We start from the raw sequence: 19,418 nt of genomic DNA, 5'->3' as shown, positions 1-19,418 counted from the left end.
TAGATATTTTCTTAAAATATTGGATAATTGTAGCAGGTGTATAAGCAGTAGCATGAGATTGATTATGTGTATTGTATCACTGCTTATTATTCATTTGACCTGATCATAACTGCAATCATCTAGAATCAAATTAAGAAACCTGAAGTGCAAATGAAAAATGTTTAAGTATTAGTATCCTAAATTGGGGGCACTTGCTCCAAAAGTATATTCCTACGAGGCAAATAAGGAATGTAGCAGAATTATGAATAGTATTTATTAATTAAAAACGTTGGAAGAAACATCATGCTGATATGATAAACTGAGGCACCAAAAAGAATGTAGCAATGATTTTTCATAATCAATAGTTGGAATACAATCTTTAAACTATTTGACTTGCTTATTATTTATTTGACCTGATCATAACTGCAATTATTTAGAATCAAATTAAGAAACCTGAAGTGCAAATGGAAAATGTTTAAGTATTAGCATCCTAAATTGGTGGCACTTGTTCCAAAAGTATATTCCTACCAGGCAGAATAAGGAATGCAACAAAATTATGGATAATATTTATCAATTAAAAATGTTGAAAGAAACATCATGCTAATACGATAAACTGAGGCACCAAAAAGAATGCAGCAATGATATTTTATAATCAATAGTTGGAATATAATCTTTAAAGTATTTGACTTTGACATGTATGTTCCCAAAAGTATATGCCTACCAGGCAGAACAAGGAATGCAGTAGAATTATGAATAGTATTTATTTATTAAAAATGTTGGAAGAAACATCATGCTAATACAATAAACCGAGGCACCCAAAAGAATGCAACAATGGTATTTGATATTCAATAGTTGGAATACAATCTTCAAACTATTTGACTTGAACATGTATGTCGAAAGCAAGAGGGAAAGCCAAAAATGAACATTGCAATCCTGAAGAGGTCACAAGACATAGGAAATTTTTCCCTTTGGGCAACCAATTCTCAGGTTGTTTGTTATGGAGATAAAGAATTGCAACTTCGGGCTAATAAACCCTAAGAAGAATCCACAACAAAGTGTACATATTTTTCTATATATATATATATGTATATATACACAAAGGAAAGCAAGATTTTATTCTCCAAGCACTAATATTTGATGTATGGAAAATTTTGATCAAGGAATTTTTTGCAGAAAACTTGAATTACAGTGAGTTGCCTTCTATTTATTGTTGAGAATTTTGGTCTCCATCTTAGAATGTATGGAAAATGTTGATCAAGCTATTTTTGTAGAAAACTTGAATTACAGTGAGATGCCTTTTATTTATTGTTGAGAATTTTGGTCTCCATCTTACAATGTGGTGTTTTTTTCTTGTAAAACTTAGTCTGGAAATGCATCAGATTATACATCTAAGTATTTACATAATCACCAAAAGAGGCCTTTACTGATGGCTAAAAGACTATGCACAGATATATATGCATACATATACACCTGTATTGCACCAATCACCAGCCAATATACAATGTATGCTACTCTTAGAGTAGTCTTTGTTATAAATTGTTTTGAAATGGAATATATAGGATGTACGTTCATTTTAGACAGCTTGTGGTATATGCACGCGCGCACACACACACATATATATACACACCTATGTTGCACCAATCACCACACAATATACAATATATATTCATTCTAGACATATACAACCATATACATACTCAATGGAATTTGCTATGGTGTTCATTGTAGTTAACACTCACACATAATATAATAAATCATAAACCATTTTGTTTACTGTTAACTAAGATTTAGAATTGAAATAATTATATATGTTAAGAATGTTATAAAAATATGTTCATATATAAAATTCATGACCATATATAAAAGATGTTACAAATAAACTTGGATATGATTGAATCTATTCAGTTATTTCATAAAGTAGAATTGTTAATTTATTTAATTTTCGATAGTAATGGTCTTCAAGAATATCATATTTTCATACGATGAAGAAATGATATTATTAAACTAGGACTTGCATCGAAAAGAGGTGCAATAGTTAGCATCAGGGGCACGAAGAATAAGGTCACTAGGTTGAGGCTACAAAACAATACACTCCTCATTCAAAAAAGATAATAGCAAGGAGTCTGCAATCAATTAATAGGATTGGATGGTTGTCGCCACTATGCACCAAGAGTCGTAGGGATAGAAATATAGATCATATTAGGTTGGCATGTTTGGAATCAACTCATATCAAGTTAATATTGGGAGACATGTTAAGAAGCTCACCATATAGGTTGGGTTGGCATGTTTGGAATCAACTCATATTAAGTTAATATTGGGAGACATGTTAAGAAGCTCACTATATAGGTTGCAGGCCTAAAGTCCTATTGGAGAAAGTGAAATTAGAGTGAGATTAGTCTCAAATCAATAGATTTACCAATACCTATCTAGTGGATCGATCTAGGTATGTCATAGATTTTGATAATATAAATATGTAATCTTTAAATAATGTTAAGAAAGAAACATATTCGTGTATATAAAGATAGCTATGTAGTATGCATTGAATATAGGTTCATTGTTTTTTTCTTTATGTGTATATATACAAAATTTACATCACAAGAACTATTTGTTAGGTTTTGTAACAATGTGATCAACCAATTTTAATGGTTCATAACTTGGACCAACACTTGCATAACCATTCCCTAAATAGAGAAAATTGTCTTATCAAGTCCTTTGTTTGGTTTAGGGTGAGTCAAAATGGAGAGCTTGATTGATCCCCTAACAAGGTGGGATTTCAAAGGTTGAAGTTTCTACTATACTATTGTATAGGTTATCTTGAGTGGGAATATAGAATCAGGGCTATTCATGCATTTATATACATAAAAATATTTAATTATTATGGTTGTTTTTATTTCATTAGATTTTTCATTATAAGAATATTTAATTATTTTGGTTGTTGTTTCATTGGATTTTTCATTAGAAACCTCAACTTTCTTTATTTTGGACTTAGGTCTAGATCTACGTGGTGTGTTCTTGTGTGGACTTGGACTATCATTCTGATGTTTCTTAGTAAGCTTTGGATGGGTTGAGATCTCTCTTAACATTATGAATTCATCCAAAGCAACAGAAACATATTTCTTAGTTAGAGGGAAGGAAATACATTCATCCTATGAAATCATGGGTGTCTTAGAATCATGTTGTAGCCCAAGATCTCTTTCAAATACAAAGAACTCAATGAGTAAAATCTTATGACCAATGATGATAAGAATTACAATTTTTTCAAGTGTGGTAGCATTTAATTTAAAGTCTTTTAGCCATTGTTTGAAGAAGTTTTAAAGGGACTATGTTAACTGCAACCCTATCATCGATAAAAATCCATTTGATATTAAATACCCTCCGTTGATTGTTGAGTTAGCCTGAAGTGAAGACTTTATCTTCTTCAAATATCAGTGACTAGTTTCCCCTAGAAGAAGTACACCACTAATTGGGATCCTTGTCTCTTGATTGATTAGAGATATTTCAAATACAATCAAGAGATTTATATAATTTCCATAATATGGGCATTAAATCCATAATCCCTAGCTTTATATTCCACATATTATAAAATATATTTAGATCCGTATTTATTTTATCCCGATATAATAATTTATTTTTGCGTAGAGGGCAAACCATTATTTCACTGCTGCTGTAAATGTAATGATGCACTTTCTTCACAAAATTTATATAGTGCCGATCGTATTTCTCCACGGTTTTGTAAGACAAATGAGCTGTTTAACAGAATGCCACAAAATCATCATATTTCTACTATTTTCTACCGCCAAAAATCCAATCATCATTATTTTAGCACTGTAAACCTTTTTGGAAAACCCTAAAATGTCCCGCAATCATCGGTTTTTTCTTTATTGAAAACTCCTTTTAGTTTTCTATACCGAGTGTGTTTATGCTTGCCAGGTGAGAATCGACGCTAGCAACTACTTGGATATGAAGGGCTTAAATGTATGATTACTCATGGATTAAACAAAGGTAATGAGGAAAAGCATGCTAGTTTTAGAAAAGCATGGTAGTCTACACTTAATGGTGTGGCTGAGGTGGAAGTGTTTATCAGTTTCTAGGGTTCAAAACAGATAATGTGTAAAAACGAAACCATAGATCAGAGGCGATATGGAAAATATCAGATCAGAGACTGGCCAGAAACAAATCTAGATTGAGATGTCATGCAACACTAAAAATAAAGGCTAGAGTTTGAATCCCCTTACTACACTTTGCTTTCTTCAATCTACAAATTTGCCTACTCATAGTTCTGTAAACACAAATTAAAAACTTTAAACTAACAAATTTAAAATCCTGACAATTTTTAGAAATTGTTGTGGAAACTATTAAAGAGCCATGAAACTTATGGGCCTAGTAAAGTAAAATGGTACAGGGTGTGTTGTTAAAATGACATCTTACACGCATGCAATATGTACGTATAGATTCTACACATGATTCGTAACGGTATAGATTTCATGCACACGCATTGAGAGATCTGTATTTCCACTACCACATGTCTGGCCTTTGACTACATCGATTTCTACACAGAAACATATGAAACAAAAGGGGAAGAAGTTCTACTAATCAATTGGAGAACTCCACTATATTTAGCAGGACCTCTACAGTAAAATACTCCAATAGGGGAGCAGAGAAAGGAAAGGAAATGACCTCTTATACTGGAAGTAGAGACAGTGACAGCTAAATTTGAATTTTGTCCTCGGCATATTTGTGGGGAAACCCAAAACCGATTTCTTTTCTTTGACCTATTTCGAATCTTCTGCGAATGTCTGATCCTTCACCTTTGTATTAGCTACGCTGTATTGGTTTAGCCCTTTTGAAACAGACCAGATTTGTAATGATGGCCCCAGATGGTGACATGGATAAAATTGATGCAAATATTTCTGCATTGGGTAATGGAGGTTTAACGCAGAATTTGTCTGAGCCTAATGCAATGAAGACCCAATACAGTGCATGTATTGAGGGCGGGTCTGAATCATCTGGGTCTTGCAGTTTTCAATTCTTTGTGTATAATGAAGATGGGCTTAATTTGAGTGTTGATTTGAATTCAAATCCATTGGACTGGATGAGAGCTTGTAGCAATGGAATAAGAGTTCCTCAACATATACACAGGTCCAAGCCCATGCTAATGAGTTCGAAGGGGGGGTAAACAAAGCGTCTGAAGGTTGTGGACCAAATGGGTTTCATAATAGGTCTTTGACTAAGCAGGTTGGGATTACTACAATTGATGAATCTTTAAATATGAACCCTTCAGAAAAAAATAGACAAATCCAGGGCAAAATAAATACAGATTGACAGCGTCTGCTTCCTTGCATTATTTTGACAACAATTTAAAGCCCTAAGAAATTAACAACAAAAATCTAAAGCAGAAACATGGATAATGAACGTAGCGGCTTCCTTCAGTTATCTTAAATCGCGATGAAAATTGCTGAATGCCTAAAAATACCTAAAAACTTGAATGGCGCAAAGAAAACCCTACTCCTTGGCAGAGTCGTTGTCGTTCTTCTTGATGACGAAACAATTATTTCTGTTCACAATCTTCTCCTGGCAAAGAAAACCCTAATCACTTCGAGCAACAATAGCTTCAAAAACTGTTGTCGTTCTTCTTGATGACGAAACAGTTCTTTCTGTTCACAATCTTCTCCTGGCAAAGAAAGCCCTAAGAAATTAACAAGAAAAATCTAAAGCAGAAACATGGATTATGAACATAGCGGCTTCCTTCAGTTATCTTAAATCATGATGAAAATTGCTGAATACCTAAAAATACCTGAAAAACTTGAACGGCGCAAGGAAAACCCTACTCCTTGGCATAGTCGTTGTCATTCTTCTTATGACAAAAAAGTTCTTTCTGTTCACAATCTTCTCTTGGCAAAGAAAACCCTAATCACTTCGAGCAACAATAGCTCCAAAAACAATCACTTCCAAAATACGATTCCCAAATGTCAATGCATACAACTTGCATTTCGTCTGAATGCATACAACTTTCAGTTCGTATTTTAATAAATGTATTAAATAAATGTATTAAAGAACATATTAACTATCTTCTGCATACGGAATGTGTTAATAAATGTCCGTGCAAACGAGTTTTCAATCGCCTTTTTTCCGATACCTTTTTCCGGATCGCTAACACTTTCCCGACAAACAAAACCTCATACTAAAAGCCTATCGGCTTAATAAAATAACATTAACCTCGATGACCTTCAAAACTCTCTCGTAAATCATATAATCACGTCCTTTATATGCCTGTCTTATCTTGCGGGTTCTAAAAACCTGCTAAAACCCTCTCACCTCAGCACATAATCATTCTCCCACTCCACCTCCATTAATGGAGTGTTCTCCCCTTACATTCCATGGCAGAGTTGTCCGCCTGCAATTAACTTCTCAAGCAGCATCATCACAGCACAGTCATTTTCCCAACAAGCAAAAAAACAAACCAGGCCTAAAATATAAACCCCGGCTAAAATACAACAGCAGGCAAAGCATTTTTATCATCATTAGAGCTCAAAATGGCGAGGGTAGTGATAATGCAGCAGATAAAGAGGAAGGAAGCAATAATATCAACGAGAAGCCAAGTGATTTTAAGTGGAGTAGGGTTGGACAGGCGTTTGGCAGGGGAACACAGAGATTTTATCAGAATTTCCAGAGAGGTTTGAAGAAGGAGACGGGCGTAGATATTGAGGTTGTGAATAGTAAGGTTGGAGAAGTGGCAAGGGAGGTGCAGGCAGCTGCTGAGCCACTCAGGCGGCAGATCATTTCGAGTGCGGAGAAGTTGAGGTTCCAACTTTGGCCCCATTTCGTGGCTTGGAATCGCTTGGAGCTCTGGAAGGTAGTTTTTGTTCTCTCTCTTTTTTGTAGTTACGAGACTTCGGTTTTTTCTTTTTTATTTTAATTCTACTCAGGGAGGGGTAGGAGACATCTCGTTGCTTTTTCTTATTACAATTTTATTCAAACAAGTTTTTGAGATCTCTGTTTCCTTTTTCTTATATTAATTCTGCTTAGAGAACGTTAAATCTTTATTTTGCTTTTAGTCAAGGATTTTCATTTTAATTTTACCCAGGAAGAGTTTATGAGACCTTGGCTTCGTTTTTTTAATTTTGGAATAAAAATAAAGAACACGAACAGAGAATCAAAAAGGAAACAGAACAAAACAGCGGAGGAATGCTGCAGGACTCACCATCTATGTTATTCATCAAACACACTTAAATATTTATATGTACATAATAATTCAACAACTTCCTATAATTATGCTAGTTATGGTGACAGTTCAACAGCTAACTGGATAGCTAATGACAGCAAACTAAAACTAACAAACATTTTCCAACTTCTTTTTCACACATCTTCAATACCTGATGACAACTGTTTAGTTGGAGCATATATTCCAACACCCCCTCTTAACGCTACAACATTACACCGTAAAATAATAGAAACTACATTATGTAGAAGTTGTTATTTGAAAACAGTATTCGAACCAGCAAGACTTCTTCAAGCTACTCCTCAACTGTAGGTATAGTCACCTAGCTATCATCTAGGTTTCCAACATCATTGAACACTATTTGTAAATGAAGTGTCTCATCACCTTCGTAAAGGTATGATGTTGAACTTCCAAATTTCGAATCCCCCTCTGAACTATTGAACACGGTTCTCACATGTATGTCTCATAACCCCAATGAGGTATAGTTTCTTTGATCCACAAGCACCTCAGCCTATTAAGCATCTAACTATTCTCTACTACATCTTTCCCTGTCTTCAAAATTTTGGCCTCTTCAAAATAGGACAAGTGCCTCATCTTCAATGATGCTATCATTATCACCAATATCTGGTGGTTCTTCAATAGTGGCTGACATTCTCTTTCTTTGCGAAAAATGAAAATAAATACAAAAGGGAATACTCAAATCTTCACTACAAAAGAAAAAATACAATGGTCTCAAACTTGCAATCTGCCTTGACTACAATTGCATATGGTGCTAGCTGAAGCCACTTGCATGCAGCTTACACACACATGAATATGGATTTTAGTTTCTTTCACTATGCCAAGGCTGGTCGCCTATGGAGCTTAAACTTGTGATGCTGCATAGCATTTGCTTTAACCACAAAAAAATCTATATATGAGAGCAAATGCAGCTTTATGAGCTCAGGCTTATGACATACTTCTCTACATAATGGTTGCAGAGAAATACTAGAACTTCACATAAGACGCAGAACTATGGCTTTAACAAGAAAGGATAGAACAACGACTCTGATAGAAAAATAAAAATAAAGAACATTAGTTTCTTTCACTATGCCAAGGCTGGTCGCCTATGGAGCTTAAACTTCTGATGCTGCATAGCATTTGCTCTAACCACAAAAAAATCTATATATGAGAGCAAATGCAGCTTTATCAGCTCAGGCTTATGACATACTTCTCTACATAATGGTTGCAGAGAAATACTAGAACTCCACATAAGAAGCAGAACTATGGCTTTAACAAGAAAGGATAGAACAATGACTCTGATAGAAAAATAAAAATAAAGAACATGAACAGAGAATCAAAACAGAACAGAACAGAACAACAGGGGAAAGATCGCTGCAGCACTCACCATCTATTGTATTCATCAAACACAGTTAAATATTTATAAGTAAATAATAACACGACAAATTCCTTTAATTACGCTAGTTATGGTGACAGCTAACTGGAGCTGTTCAACAACAATCTGGATATCTAATGACAGCAAACTAAAACTAACAGACATTTGCCTACCCTTTCACACATCTTCAATACCTGATGACACCTGTTTAAGTTGGAGCGTATATTCCAACAGGTTTCACTCAAAGAGAACTACAATACTTCTATTTCCTTTTCTCTTCTAACATTGGTGATTGCTTTCATTTATTTTAATTCCTCTCAAGGAGGGTATGAGGTTGTTGTTTCATTATTGTTTTATCATTTGGAAACATTTTTTCTTGTAAGTTCCACTCATTAAGAACTGATGTTTACTGCCTAACTCAACTAGTTACAAAAGTAAACTAGAAATGTACATTAGTGGAATACAGGAACATAACAATATAACTCACTGAGCATATTCGGAAGATAAATCTTTTATTACCAAGCAATAGGCGTGCAAGATACGCAATAGGTACAATGACATCGGAGAGAGCTCTCCCAACTATAGACAACTACATACAAATAGTGTACCAGGTTGGTTAAGACTACCAAGTACTGAGACATCCTTCTTAGATTTCCAAAGGAAAGAAACTCAGATAATTACCAGTCACAGGAAAATAAAACTTGCAGTTTCAGAACCATTCAGAATCAAATTAACATTTCCAATGCACACATATGATTGACCTTTCTCTGCAATAGTGTTTTTGAAGCCTTTCCAGCCTACTCAGTTTATAACAAAACTTAATATAATTGATATAGGACAGCTTTCATACTCCGTCTAACATCTAACTCAAACCATATTGAATGTCTAAACACTTGAAAATTTCTGGCTTTATCAAATGTTTGCTATAATTCATATGTGTTGACTTACTTCAATGATGAATCAATTTTAGGCAATACGTCTCAAAAGGGGTACAGATTCAATTTACCTAAATTCTCCTTCCCGTGCTAGCTTCTCCTGCAAATCTTCCAGCTGGAACGGAGTAGTCACCACTAAATTATATCTTTATCACACTATATCTGTTCTTTGCCCTGTTGAAGGCAAAGGCAAAGATCAATCCTCTTGCCAGCAACGATTTCTTGCATACACCTGTATGAGGTCTCCTTAACGTTCTAGAATATTTCTTGCAAGAAAATACAATTTAAGCAGATATCAATTCATCTAATGCAATCTTCTGAACTGAATATAATGATTGAATCTCAAAGGAAACTCTGGTAAGGGTTGCGTCTTACCAGTTCACACCGCCCAGGTTTGCGTTTGAGCAGGCAAGCATTCGTATAATGCTGGGAATAGGCCAAAATCTTTGATACCTTCTACCACCAAAACGACTACATAAATACAAGCTCTTGGTCGGTTAAATTTAATAGCCACAGCAAGGTTGGCCTTAGAGCCGTTTTATTAAAATTATTTATTAATTAATTAAAAAGGCTCACACTATGTCGGCCTTCAAAATGATATTATAAAATATTAATAATTTCATTTGTTAAATTTCAACTACTAAATCCAAGGCTGACTTGCATGGAAATCCGGGTTATACTTATCATAGTCCTCCAGTCCCTAATTGCTTGTCCTCAAGCAATTTTAGGTTGGGATGCTAAAAACTTTCTACCCCTCCCATGTTGCATCTTCGTGGGGTAGTCCTTTCCATTTCACCAAAAATTCCGGATTTATCTTGTTCCTTCACCTTTCCTCTCTCACATCCAATATTGTATCAGGTTTGAGAATTAATCTGCCTTGATAGTCAAGTGGAGGTAGTTTTTGTGTAGGAGTGATTTGCTGTCCAAGAGCCTTCTCAAGGCTTGAAACCTGAACTGTATTGTGAATTTTGCTGTCAGCTGGAAGTTCCAGCTCATATGTGTTGTGACCTAATCACACATCACCCCATTCCAAATGAGGACCCCCTACATTTTTGTCCACTTGGTCTTTTGGTTGTGAGTTTTTGGGTAGTTTAGCAGCAATTTCCTCAATTGCCTCAGGTCCCCAAGCATTTTGGTAAATTTTGTCTAAGTCTGAAAGCTAGTATTGTCTATTTTAGGGTTTCTATCCTATAGACTCAAACAAGAAGTCAATAACCTTGAGCATAGTGAAATTTTGGCTGTGTAGAGAAGAGAATCCTTCAAAGGGCTTACCAATGAAATTTGAGCATTTTTTGAGAACTTTCTATTTTTATTTAGTTTCACCGTGGCCTCGTTTGCCCTAATTTTGTGCTTGGAAGAACTTACTATTTTTAGTAAGTCTATTTTTGGAAGGTCTATCCTTGGCAATAGTCGAAGCATCGATTGCAGAATGATCTTGAGCATCCAGTTCTAAATCTAGAAAAGCAAATGAGCAAGTAGGTGATCAAATTTTAGCTAATTCTGGAAATCCTCCTTGGAAGCACACAACGAAATCTATTCTTGGGCACAAATCCCAAGGAGAGGAAGAATTTTCCTCTTGTCCAAGAATCCTTCCCTACTATTCCAGTGCGTTAGAGATCCCTCCTTGGGCGCAAATCCCAAGGAGAGGAGGATTTTTCCTCTTGTCCAAGAATCCTTCCTTGCCACTTCAGTGCACTAGAGATCTCTCCATGGGCACAAATCCCAAGGAGAGGAGGAATTTACCATTTGTTCAAAAATCCTTCCTGCCTCCTTAAGTGCACCAAGGATGCCTCCTTGGGCGCAAATCCCAAGGTAGGGAGGAATGTTCCTTGCACGCAAAAATCCTTCTTTGGGTCCAGAATGCACCCAAGCATGTGAGGAGTCTTGGAAATCATGAAAAACGGTTAAGTGTTGGAAATTTCCTCCTCTGGACCCTAAATGCACCCAATTCTTGGAAATGGCAAAAATGGTTAAGTATTAAAAAATTCCTCCTTCATCTCCAATATGTGCCCATCTCCAGGAAGGGAAGGAATGACAAAATTTGGCTAAGTGTTACCAAAATCCTTCCTGCCTTCCTAAGTGCGCCCAACCTCGTGGAATCCCAAAAACTCAAATTTGACTAAGGCATTGAAGAAGTTCATCGTTCACCTCTGGAATGCACTCAAGTTTCTAGGAAAGAAGGAATAATGGAATTTGGCTAAGGCATTGAAAAATCTTTCAAGTCATCTCATATGCGCCCTAGCAAGAAGTCTTCCACCAAAAATGAAATTGGCGCCAACATTGAAAGAATCCTCCTCCCTATCTAGAATGTGCCCAGAATAGAAAGAAACACATGGAAGGCAAATTTGAAACTTTCAAAATGGAATATTCTTTATTAATGGGGCGTAACTTAAGACATAATGTAAGTTCCTATTTTTGAATTCAAGTATGACTAGCAAGGTCCACTAGATTAACAAATCATTTCCCGTCACAATGGAAACACGAAATGTGTTTCGGAAAGAATTAATGCAGTTGCTAAATTTATCCCAGTGCCAACTTGGCAACGTGGTGGGCGTATTTCCTATTTTTCTTAGCAAGGCATAAGATTCATTCTTCACAACACATTTTGGAGAATTTAAGCAAGAGCAAGACATGAAAAGTGACTAAGGCGTGGTTTTTCTTCATCCAGGAATTCTAATCTTCAAAGGTTTTATTTATTCCAAGTCTGAAACATGCAGCATGGAATTCTTCCCTTGGTGGATTTTAAGATTTCCTTAGCACGAGTTTAATGTATGTTATTTTATTTTGCAAGAAATTAAATGATAGAGTCAAGCAAGGTGGAGAGCACTTCTAAGCAGACGTAGATAAAAAATGAACAGAAAGGATTTCTCCCCGAATTGAAGATCATTTCAAAATGGAGGGAAGTCAGTGATACCAACTTGGGGTCGTTCAAGTTGGAAGAATTCAAGAAAAGAATATTTGGTCACGATGGACATCTACTGTCAGCTGTAGCCAAGAAGAGAGCCAGAAGTGAATGGGGCAGCAGCCGGTTTCTCTTCTGCCATCTAGTGCTTGGAGTTGATCATTGAATGTGCAAAACTTTACAACTTCAAGAGAAGTGCAATTGTGGCTCCTGATGGTAAACTCTTGACAAATCTCACAACCGAGGCAATTGCTGAGGCCTTTGGAATCCCCATGTGTCAAGCCATGGTATACAAGACAAAGGAAAGGGCGGCCATGTTCTGTGCCTCCAAAGTGGATGGATGTGTAGGAATCATCAACAAAAAATGGATGCGCAAGCTAAAGCCTCACCATTCCAAAATGCCCAAGCAACTCACCAACATGGACTTCAAGCAAGAGTACAGTGATTTCGTGCTGATGATGAGTCAGATTATGGGATGCCCGTAGGCATTCATCTTCGAGCCATGGATGTTTACTTCATCGAGGAAGTAATGGATGCAATAAAGATGGTGGATTGTGCAAGGATAATTAGCAACAACCTAGACTAACAACTGAAGAAACTGATGTATCCCCAGTCCTTCTACATGAGCTCATACATTGTTTATATGCTGGCAAGAATGGCCAAATTCAGTGGATTGTCAAGTAAAGGACCCATGGGATGCGGTCCAGGACAACTCTCCATGAGTGCTATTCTTAGTTACACCTGTACAACACTACTTATCTCAAGAAAGCAAATGACACCTTCACCATGCACATTGTTCGGTCCCTATAGGGAGGCATTTACATAAGGTTGTCGTAGGAAGCGAGGGGAAATGGTAAAGAAATACAGAGCATGGTTCATCTAGTTTCCAAGATTCACCTACATCCGAGTCCTGGCATTCTCTTCCTGTTCCTATAGGCTCCCTAGATACCCAACGGATAAGATGGTACTGCTTGAGGTCACAAGACAATTGACTGCCTATGATAAGATTTAGAAAAAGAAGAAGAAAGGTGGGCTTGAATTCTTGATCGTCATGGGAGATTATGATGAATTGTGCCAATCATTAGCAACAACGGAGAAGTCAATAGAAGAACTGCAATTCTACCACCTCACAGCCCACATTGCAAGATTAGATTTTGATCCGTACGACAAGATAAGGATGGTGGTTGGCACATGCTAAGATACAACTGGAAGATTATTGGGCTAACACCAAGGATATGCGAAATCATCTAAGTGCCAGATCGGGTAGAAGAGGATGTGAACAATGTTCACCTTGATTATGAGAAGGAAAAGGATAAGCCAATCCAGACACCTAATTAGTCAGAGCCAAAAATTGTTGATTTGGATATCTTAAGCCGACCGGTTACAAAATTTACATGTCTCTAGGTTGAGTGTCACATTAGCAAGCTGAAAGCAAAGAATGCCCACCTGACTTATAATTTGATGGGAGACTTGGAGTCACAAGATGAAGCCACTGAGGGGTCATCAGGAGCTCAAGTCAGAGAAGAGACAATTCCATAGGGAAGGGCGAAATGTGGAAAAGAGAAAAGCATTTCCCGGAATTCACAACCAAAGAAACAATAGGAAGTCCAAAGCGAAGAGCCACAACAAAAGAAACAAAGATTAGAAGAGTGCAGTTGCCTGGTAACTCATCAAGTGTGCAAGACATTGGCATCTTCATAGAGGAAATAGCAAGACTCAACATGAGAAACTAGTCACAGGAAGAGGGCCAAGGCATCTCACAGGCTTAGGATATACTTAGTGTCAATGCTTCCCGAAGGTCTGCTCAACAAAGAAATGAGTAACAAGAACTTCCTCCGAATATCGAGCTGCATGATCAGGATTGTTTCAAAGAAACAACAATTGAAGACTTGGGACTCCTTAGGAAGTAATGCAAGAACAAGAGCAGCTAGAAATGCACGATCAACAATTAGCCACTCCAGATTGGCTAAAAGATAGAATGAGAAAGGAGCCAGAGGAAATTGATCCTACACTTGAAATTGAAGAATTTCTAAGAATTTCTAAGCCAGATAAACAAGCTAGTAGAGAAGAGGGCGGCAAAGAAATTCTCTAAAGTAACCAGAAATGAATTAGGGTCCAATACTCTACATTTGGTAGTGCCAAGGGTTGACAAGGCCAGAAGTGAAATCACCCCAGAGGATTATGATGTAACAACAGTTGATTTGGGAGGTGCGACGAAGGCATAAGTGATAGAGGATTTTGATGATTCCTCTCAGGCACTGAAGGAACAGATGAAGGAGATGGAAGAGAAATATAAGAAAGTGAAAAGTGAGAACAAAGCTCTATGTGGGTATTTGTGTTGACGTGCGTTTTTTGACTGCCCGCAACATAAAATAAAGTTTTCCAATGGTCACTTTACTTTCTGTTGATCAAAGTCTAATTGTATGCTAAGATTGCGATAAGTTCAAACAATTCACTCCAAGGTTCCGATTATGCAATGGACATGACTCAGTTGGCTTGATGTGATATGTTGGTAATCCAAGGGGACTTACGTTTGAATCATTCTTTCACTTCATTGTTGTGGCTGGAACTTCATCGTCAGATATGGCAATTCTGCGATGCTTCTGCTTCAAATGAAGTGAACTGGAATGGACTGAAATTAAGGGGGAAAGGGTTTAGAAGGATCTAAATCTACTCCTAAGGGCAGTGATATCAATAGATAGTGCTCTAATGGATGAATTCCAAATAAACCAAATTTCGCTTCGCTAAGATTAACTACAACTCCACAAGAACTGGTGCAATCTTCCAAGGATGTTGAAGGATTTTCAAATCGAGAAAGTGCATTTGAATACCCAAAACGATGCAATCCAAACGACTATCCACAATCGAACTTAGCACAAATTTAGTGGCGCAGGCTAACTTTACACCGCAACTTATAATCAACAAGATGCAAAAAGTATGAACCATGGAAATTCATCAAACACCATTACATTCTCCATTGAAATCAAAGCACTACTATACTTCTACTCTAAGTGAGAAAGGTGAAACCTTGCAAGTTTTGAAAAATAACTTAAGTGGACAAAATTTACATAGATAATAATGTCTATCCAATTTTGTCATTGCCTCGAGATTTCTTTAACATTTGGGCCAATTTTCATGCTCGAGAAGGGTTTTTCGATTCTCTTTCCTTAGGGGATTTTCTTTTTGCATTCTTATCCTTGATTTCTTCCTTGCTCGGAATTCCTTGACTTCTTCCCTGCCTTGGAATCCATCCTTGGGCGGAATTTCACCTTGGAAGGAAAATTCCTTCCTTATCCTTGTCTAGTGCCCCATCTTTGCCTTGGAATTCAACCTTCAATCTTGGGCGTTGGAATGATTGTTTTAGGAATTTTGGCCTGGAGGAAAATTCCTCCACAAGGCCCATTTGGCGCCCTCATGCACACTTGGGTGCTGTTTTGATAGTGTTTAGGAATCTTGTGCCTTGGAGGAAATTCCTACATACCCTAGTTTTAGCGCTCTAACTTGAATTTGGGCGCCATTTTGAGGTGGTGTAGGAAAGTGTGGTGTGGAGGAAAATTCCTTCACACCCTCATTCTAGCTCCCAACTACCTCCTTGAGTGCCATTTCCACATGGTCATGGAATGGTGGATTTTCTTGTTTTTCTTCCATGAGGTCCTTTTGGCACCCACTCCTGACTTGGATGCCACTTTCGCTAGGGTAAAGGATTTCTTGATTTCCCTCCTGACTTAGTCATTTTTTATCAACTGCCAGATTGGAGTGCCATATTTGGAATTGAGGCGATTTTCTTGCTTTAGGAGGATTTTCAACACCTTTCCATTTTTGGAATGATTTTCACACAGCTATTTTTCGCTTAGAAGCCTGCTTTTTCAAACTTTCCAGATTTAGACAAGTATTCAGGAATGCTCAGTCTTCAGTGTCGGGACTCCTGCCTATGAAGAACCTACCAAAAATAGTCTTACTAAAAATAGTAAGTATTTCAAAATGTCAAAATTAGGGCAAAACTGGGTAGGATGACACTTACTAAAAATAGAAACTTACCAAAAATAGAAACTACTAAAAATAGCAAGTTTGATTTTTGGCGAAATAAAGACAATCCAGGAGGCAGTGAAATTCCTAAAAAATAGGAACTTTCTAAAACTAGAAAGTTGTTTAGTATTCGCTCAAATTTCATCGGGAGCTTCCTTGAAGGGCCTTGATTCCAATACAATGTTTAGTTTCTCCGAAACCCTTAGGAAAAGGCTTGAAATCTAGGTTTGAAGGACAAAACCCTAAAACAGACCAAACGAGTTCCAGACTTAAGCCAAATTTACTCAAACGATCCGCAGACTTGATCAAATTTCATCAAAACATTTGCAAACTGGGGAGACTAGAGAGATTGCTGCAGAAAGACCCAAAGAACCAAAACCAAAAGACCAAGAGGACCTAAAAAGTAGGGGGTCCCCATTTGCAATGGGGTGATGTGTGAAAACGTCATAACAATGTGCAATGCTTAATGCACATCCATTTAGGCAAGAAGACCAGACCTTTGTTCCTCCCACAACTCTTCCAAAGGAGTCAGTTGATAAACTTGAGGAAATAAGAAAAATAGCCCAAGGCACTAAGAAATGGGTGGAGGACATTTTCACTGTAGCAGGTAAGTTCGTTGAGGACTTGGCTCAGTTATACAGGAGAATCCTGGCTATCCTTGGCATATTGGAGAATGTGGACCAGTCATGGGAGGATACACACATCTATTGGGATATGACTATTCCATGCTTAGAGGCATTGAAGGAAGTCCCCAGGCAAACGTTGATAGATGGAGAAGTCGTCAGAGAAAATGAAACATATGACTTCCCTCGGTGGTACTGTGCAGTTAATGCCAGGAAGGAATTCTTTGAAAGATCAAATGAGGAGTCAAGCTCGATTGAGGATAGGAGTCAAGAATATTTAGGAAGAAATCCTCAATATTGTTGAGACATTGTTTGCAAAGAGATTAACTGACGCGGAGTTGACAGTGGATAAATTTGAGGAGCAGGTTGCATGAATTCTTCTTCGTGGATTCCTTCTCAGGGGATCATCTAGAAAATGTTTCCTTGTTCTCAAGCATCATGCATTGAACTCAGGATACAATGTTAGGATGGGAGAAGATTTTCTCCTAGTGTGAAAAGGACATAGCCACTTTGGAGTATAAGTTTGAAACTGCACCAAGTGCTTCTGTAGGTGAGCTCGAGGCCGTCATAACTAGGCTCATAGCATTTGTTGTCAGAGAGAGAGAGAGAGATAATGGACACCCTATTTTGGCTGATGACTTATTAAATGCATGCTGGAGTGGTGGGCTACTTAATGCGTAGTGGGCGCCTTATTTGGAGTGATGGGCTATTTAATGCATAGTGGGCGTGATTCCTCATTTATGGCTAGACCCACTACCTGGTGCCACCTTGGTCATCTTTGGTCAAACCCTAATTAGGGTTTTGCATGGATAGATCTTAGCCCTTGATTTCAATTTAATCTTGGCTGTCCATTTTCATTCTTGGGGCCTATAAAAGGGGTTCGCCCCTTCATTTGTAAAGGAGGGAGAATTTGTATGAAATTGTTGCTATAAGATATCAAGATAATAAGAAGTAACTTATTGGTTTTGGTGATTACTTGTGTTTTTTTGAAAGTTGGCATGGTTTCTCTTCTTCAAGTAGTTTAGATTTGTTTTTGAGCAATTAGATGAATGAGATAGATAATATTGTTTCATGGTCAAATCATTTGCTTATACCTTTTGCAAATAGATGATTTCTATTTGTAGTGTAAGGTTGGACTCAACCCCTTTTTATGTGTATGTTTAACTTCAATCATGCAATGAACATTGTTTGTCTTGATGGTGTTCATTGGTGATATGAAAATCTTTTGCACCACCCTTGAAGATTGCACCTCCCTTTGTGTAGTTGTCTAGAGTTGGCAAAACAAAGTGTGGTTGATTTCACCTGAGCCTTTGTTGTCTTTTGAGTTCTTTATATTTAGATTAGAACTTCTCAAAACCCTTCACTCATTTACTTTCCGCATATTTCATTGAGAAAATGTTCCAAAAAAATCCTTGCCAAAGCTAAATCATTCGCCATATTCCCTTGAAATTCAAATTTGTTCAAGTCTTCTTAAAGGGTTGCTTCACCTTATGCAATGTCCTCCTTGGATTACCAGCAAACATCAAGCCAAACGAGCTCATATCCATCACAAAGTCGCAAGTTCGCAGTAGGAACTTTGGAATCACTTGTATGATCTTCCGTAATCTTAGCATACATAGGATTTTGCTCAAGAGAGGATAGAGTGTCTATTGGAAACTTTATTCTGTGTTGGTGTGGTCACAAAACACCTGTCAACAATATGCAACTGCACCAACCTTCCTTACCACCTTATAAGGCCCATAAAAACATGGTTTTAGTTTCTCAGCTCCACTCCCTTTGATAGAGGACTGTCTATAGGGGTGCAACCTCAAAAAAACACCATATCACCAACATCAAAGATCCTTTCAGTTTAGTGCCTATCAGCATGTAGCTTCTGCTGATTTTGGGCCTGCTGCAAATTTTCTTTGAGAGCTTCCAAAATATCCTTACTTTGTTGTATCACATCCTTTGCACTTGGCACTCTACCATCATTCAAAATTAAATCCATATAAGTAGTAGCATCATAGCCATAGAGTGCTTTAAAAGGAGCCATACCAATGGAAATATGATAAGTTGTGTTGTAGCAATACTCTCCTAGGTGCCACCACTTGACCCATGCTGATTGCTGCCTTGTGACATAGTTCCTTAAGTAGCCTTCTATCCATTTGTTCATGATCTCTGTTTGCCCATCAGTTTGTGGATGATAGCTAGTGCTCAGTGCCAATTTAGCACTTGTCAAACGAAAGAGTTCTTGCCAGAACAAATTGAGAAATCTGCTGTCCTTGTCACTTACAATGTTCTTTGACAACCCATGAAGTCTGAAAATTTCCCTAAAGAACAGGTCTGCCACTTGAGGAGCCTTAAATTCTAAAGATATGGCATT

The 19,418-nt window shown here is 37.3% G+C and overlaps 1 protein-coding gene across 4 annotated transcripts in view; it reads left to right on the top strand.

The window, feature by feature from the left end:
* The first annotated feature begins 6,229 nt into the window (after positions 1–6,229).
* Positions 6,230–19,418, top strand: part of LOC131046168 (ATP-dependent zinc metalloprotease FTSH 12, chloroplastic) — a 316,628-nt gene continuing 303,439 nt past the window's right edge. For 2 of the 4 annotated variants that reach the window (XM_057979841.2, XM_057979842.2), the window contains exon 1: positions 6,230–6,832. In XM_057979841.2, coding sequence (XP_057835824.1) covers positions 6,332–6,832 — 501 coding nt within the window. In that variant the 5' untranslated portion in view covers positions 6,230–6,331. The remainder of the gene's footprint in view (positions 6,833–19,418) is intronic. The other 2 variants (XM_057979843.2, XM_057979840.2) reach the window with 1 other exon arrangement.

The sequence above is a fragment of the Cryptomeria japonica genome, chromosome 2 (assembly GCF_030272615.1).
Source record: "Cryptomeria japonica chromosome 2, Sugi_1.0, whole genome shotgun sequence".
Lineage (NCBI taxonomy): Eukaryota > Viridiplantae > Streptophyta > Pinopsida > Cupressales > Cupressaceae > Cryptomeria > Cryptomeria japonica.
Note: the sequence above shows the minus strand (reverse complement) of the source record. Positions and strands in the feature narration are given on the sequence as shown.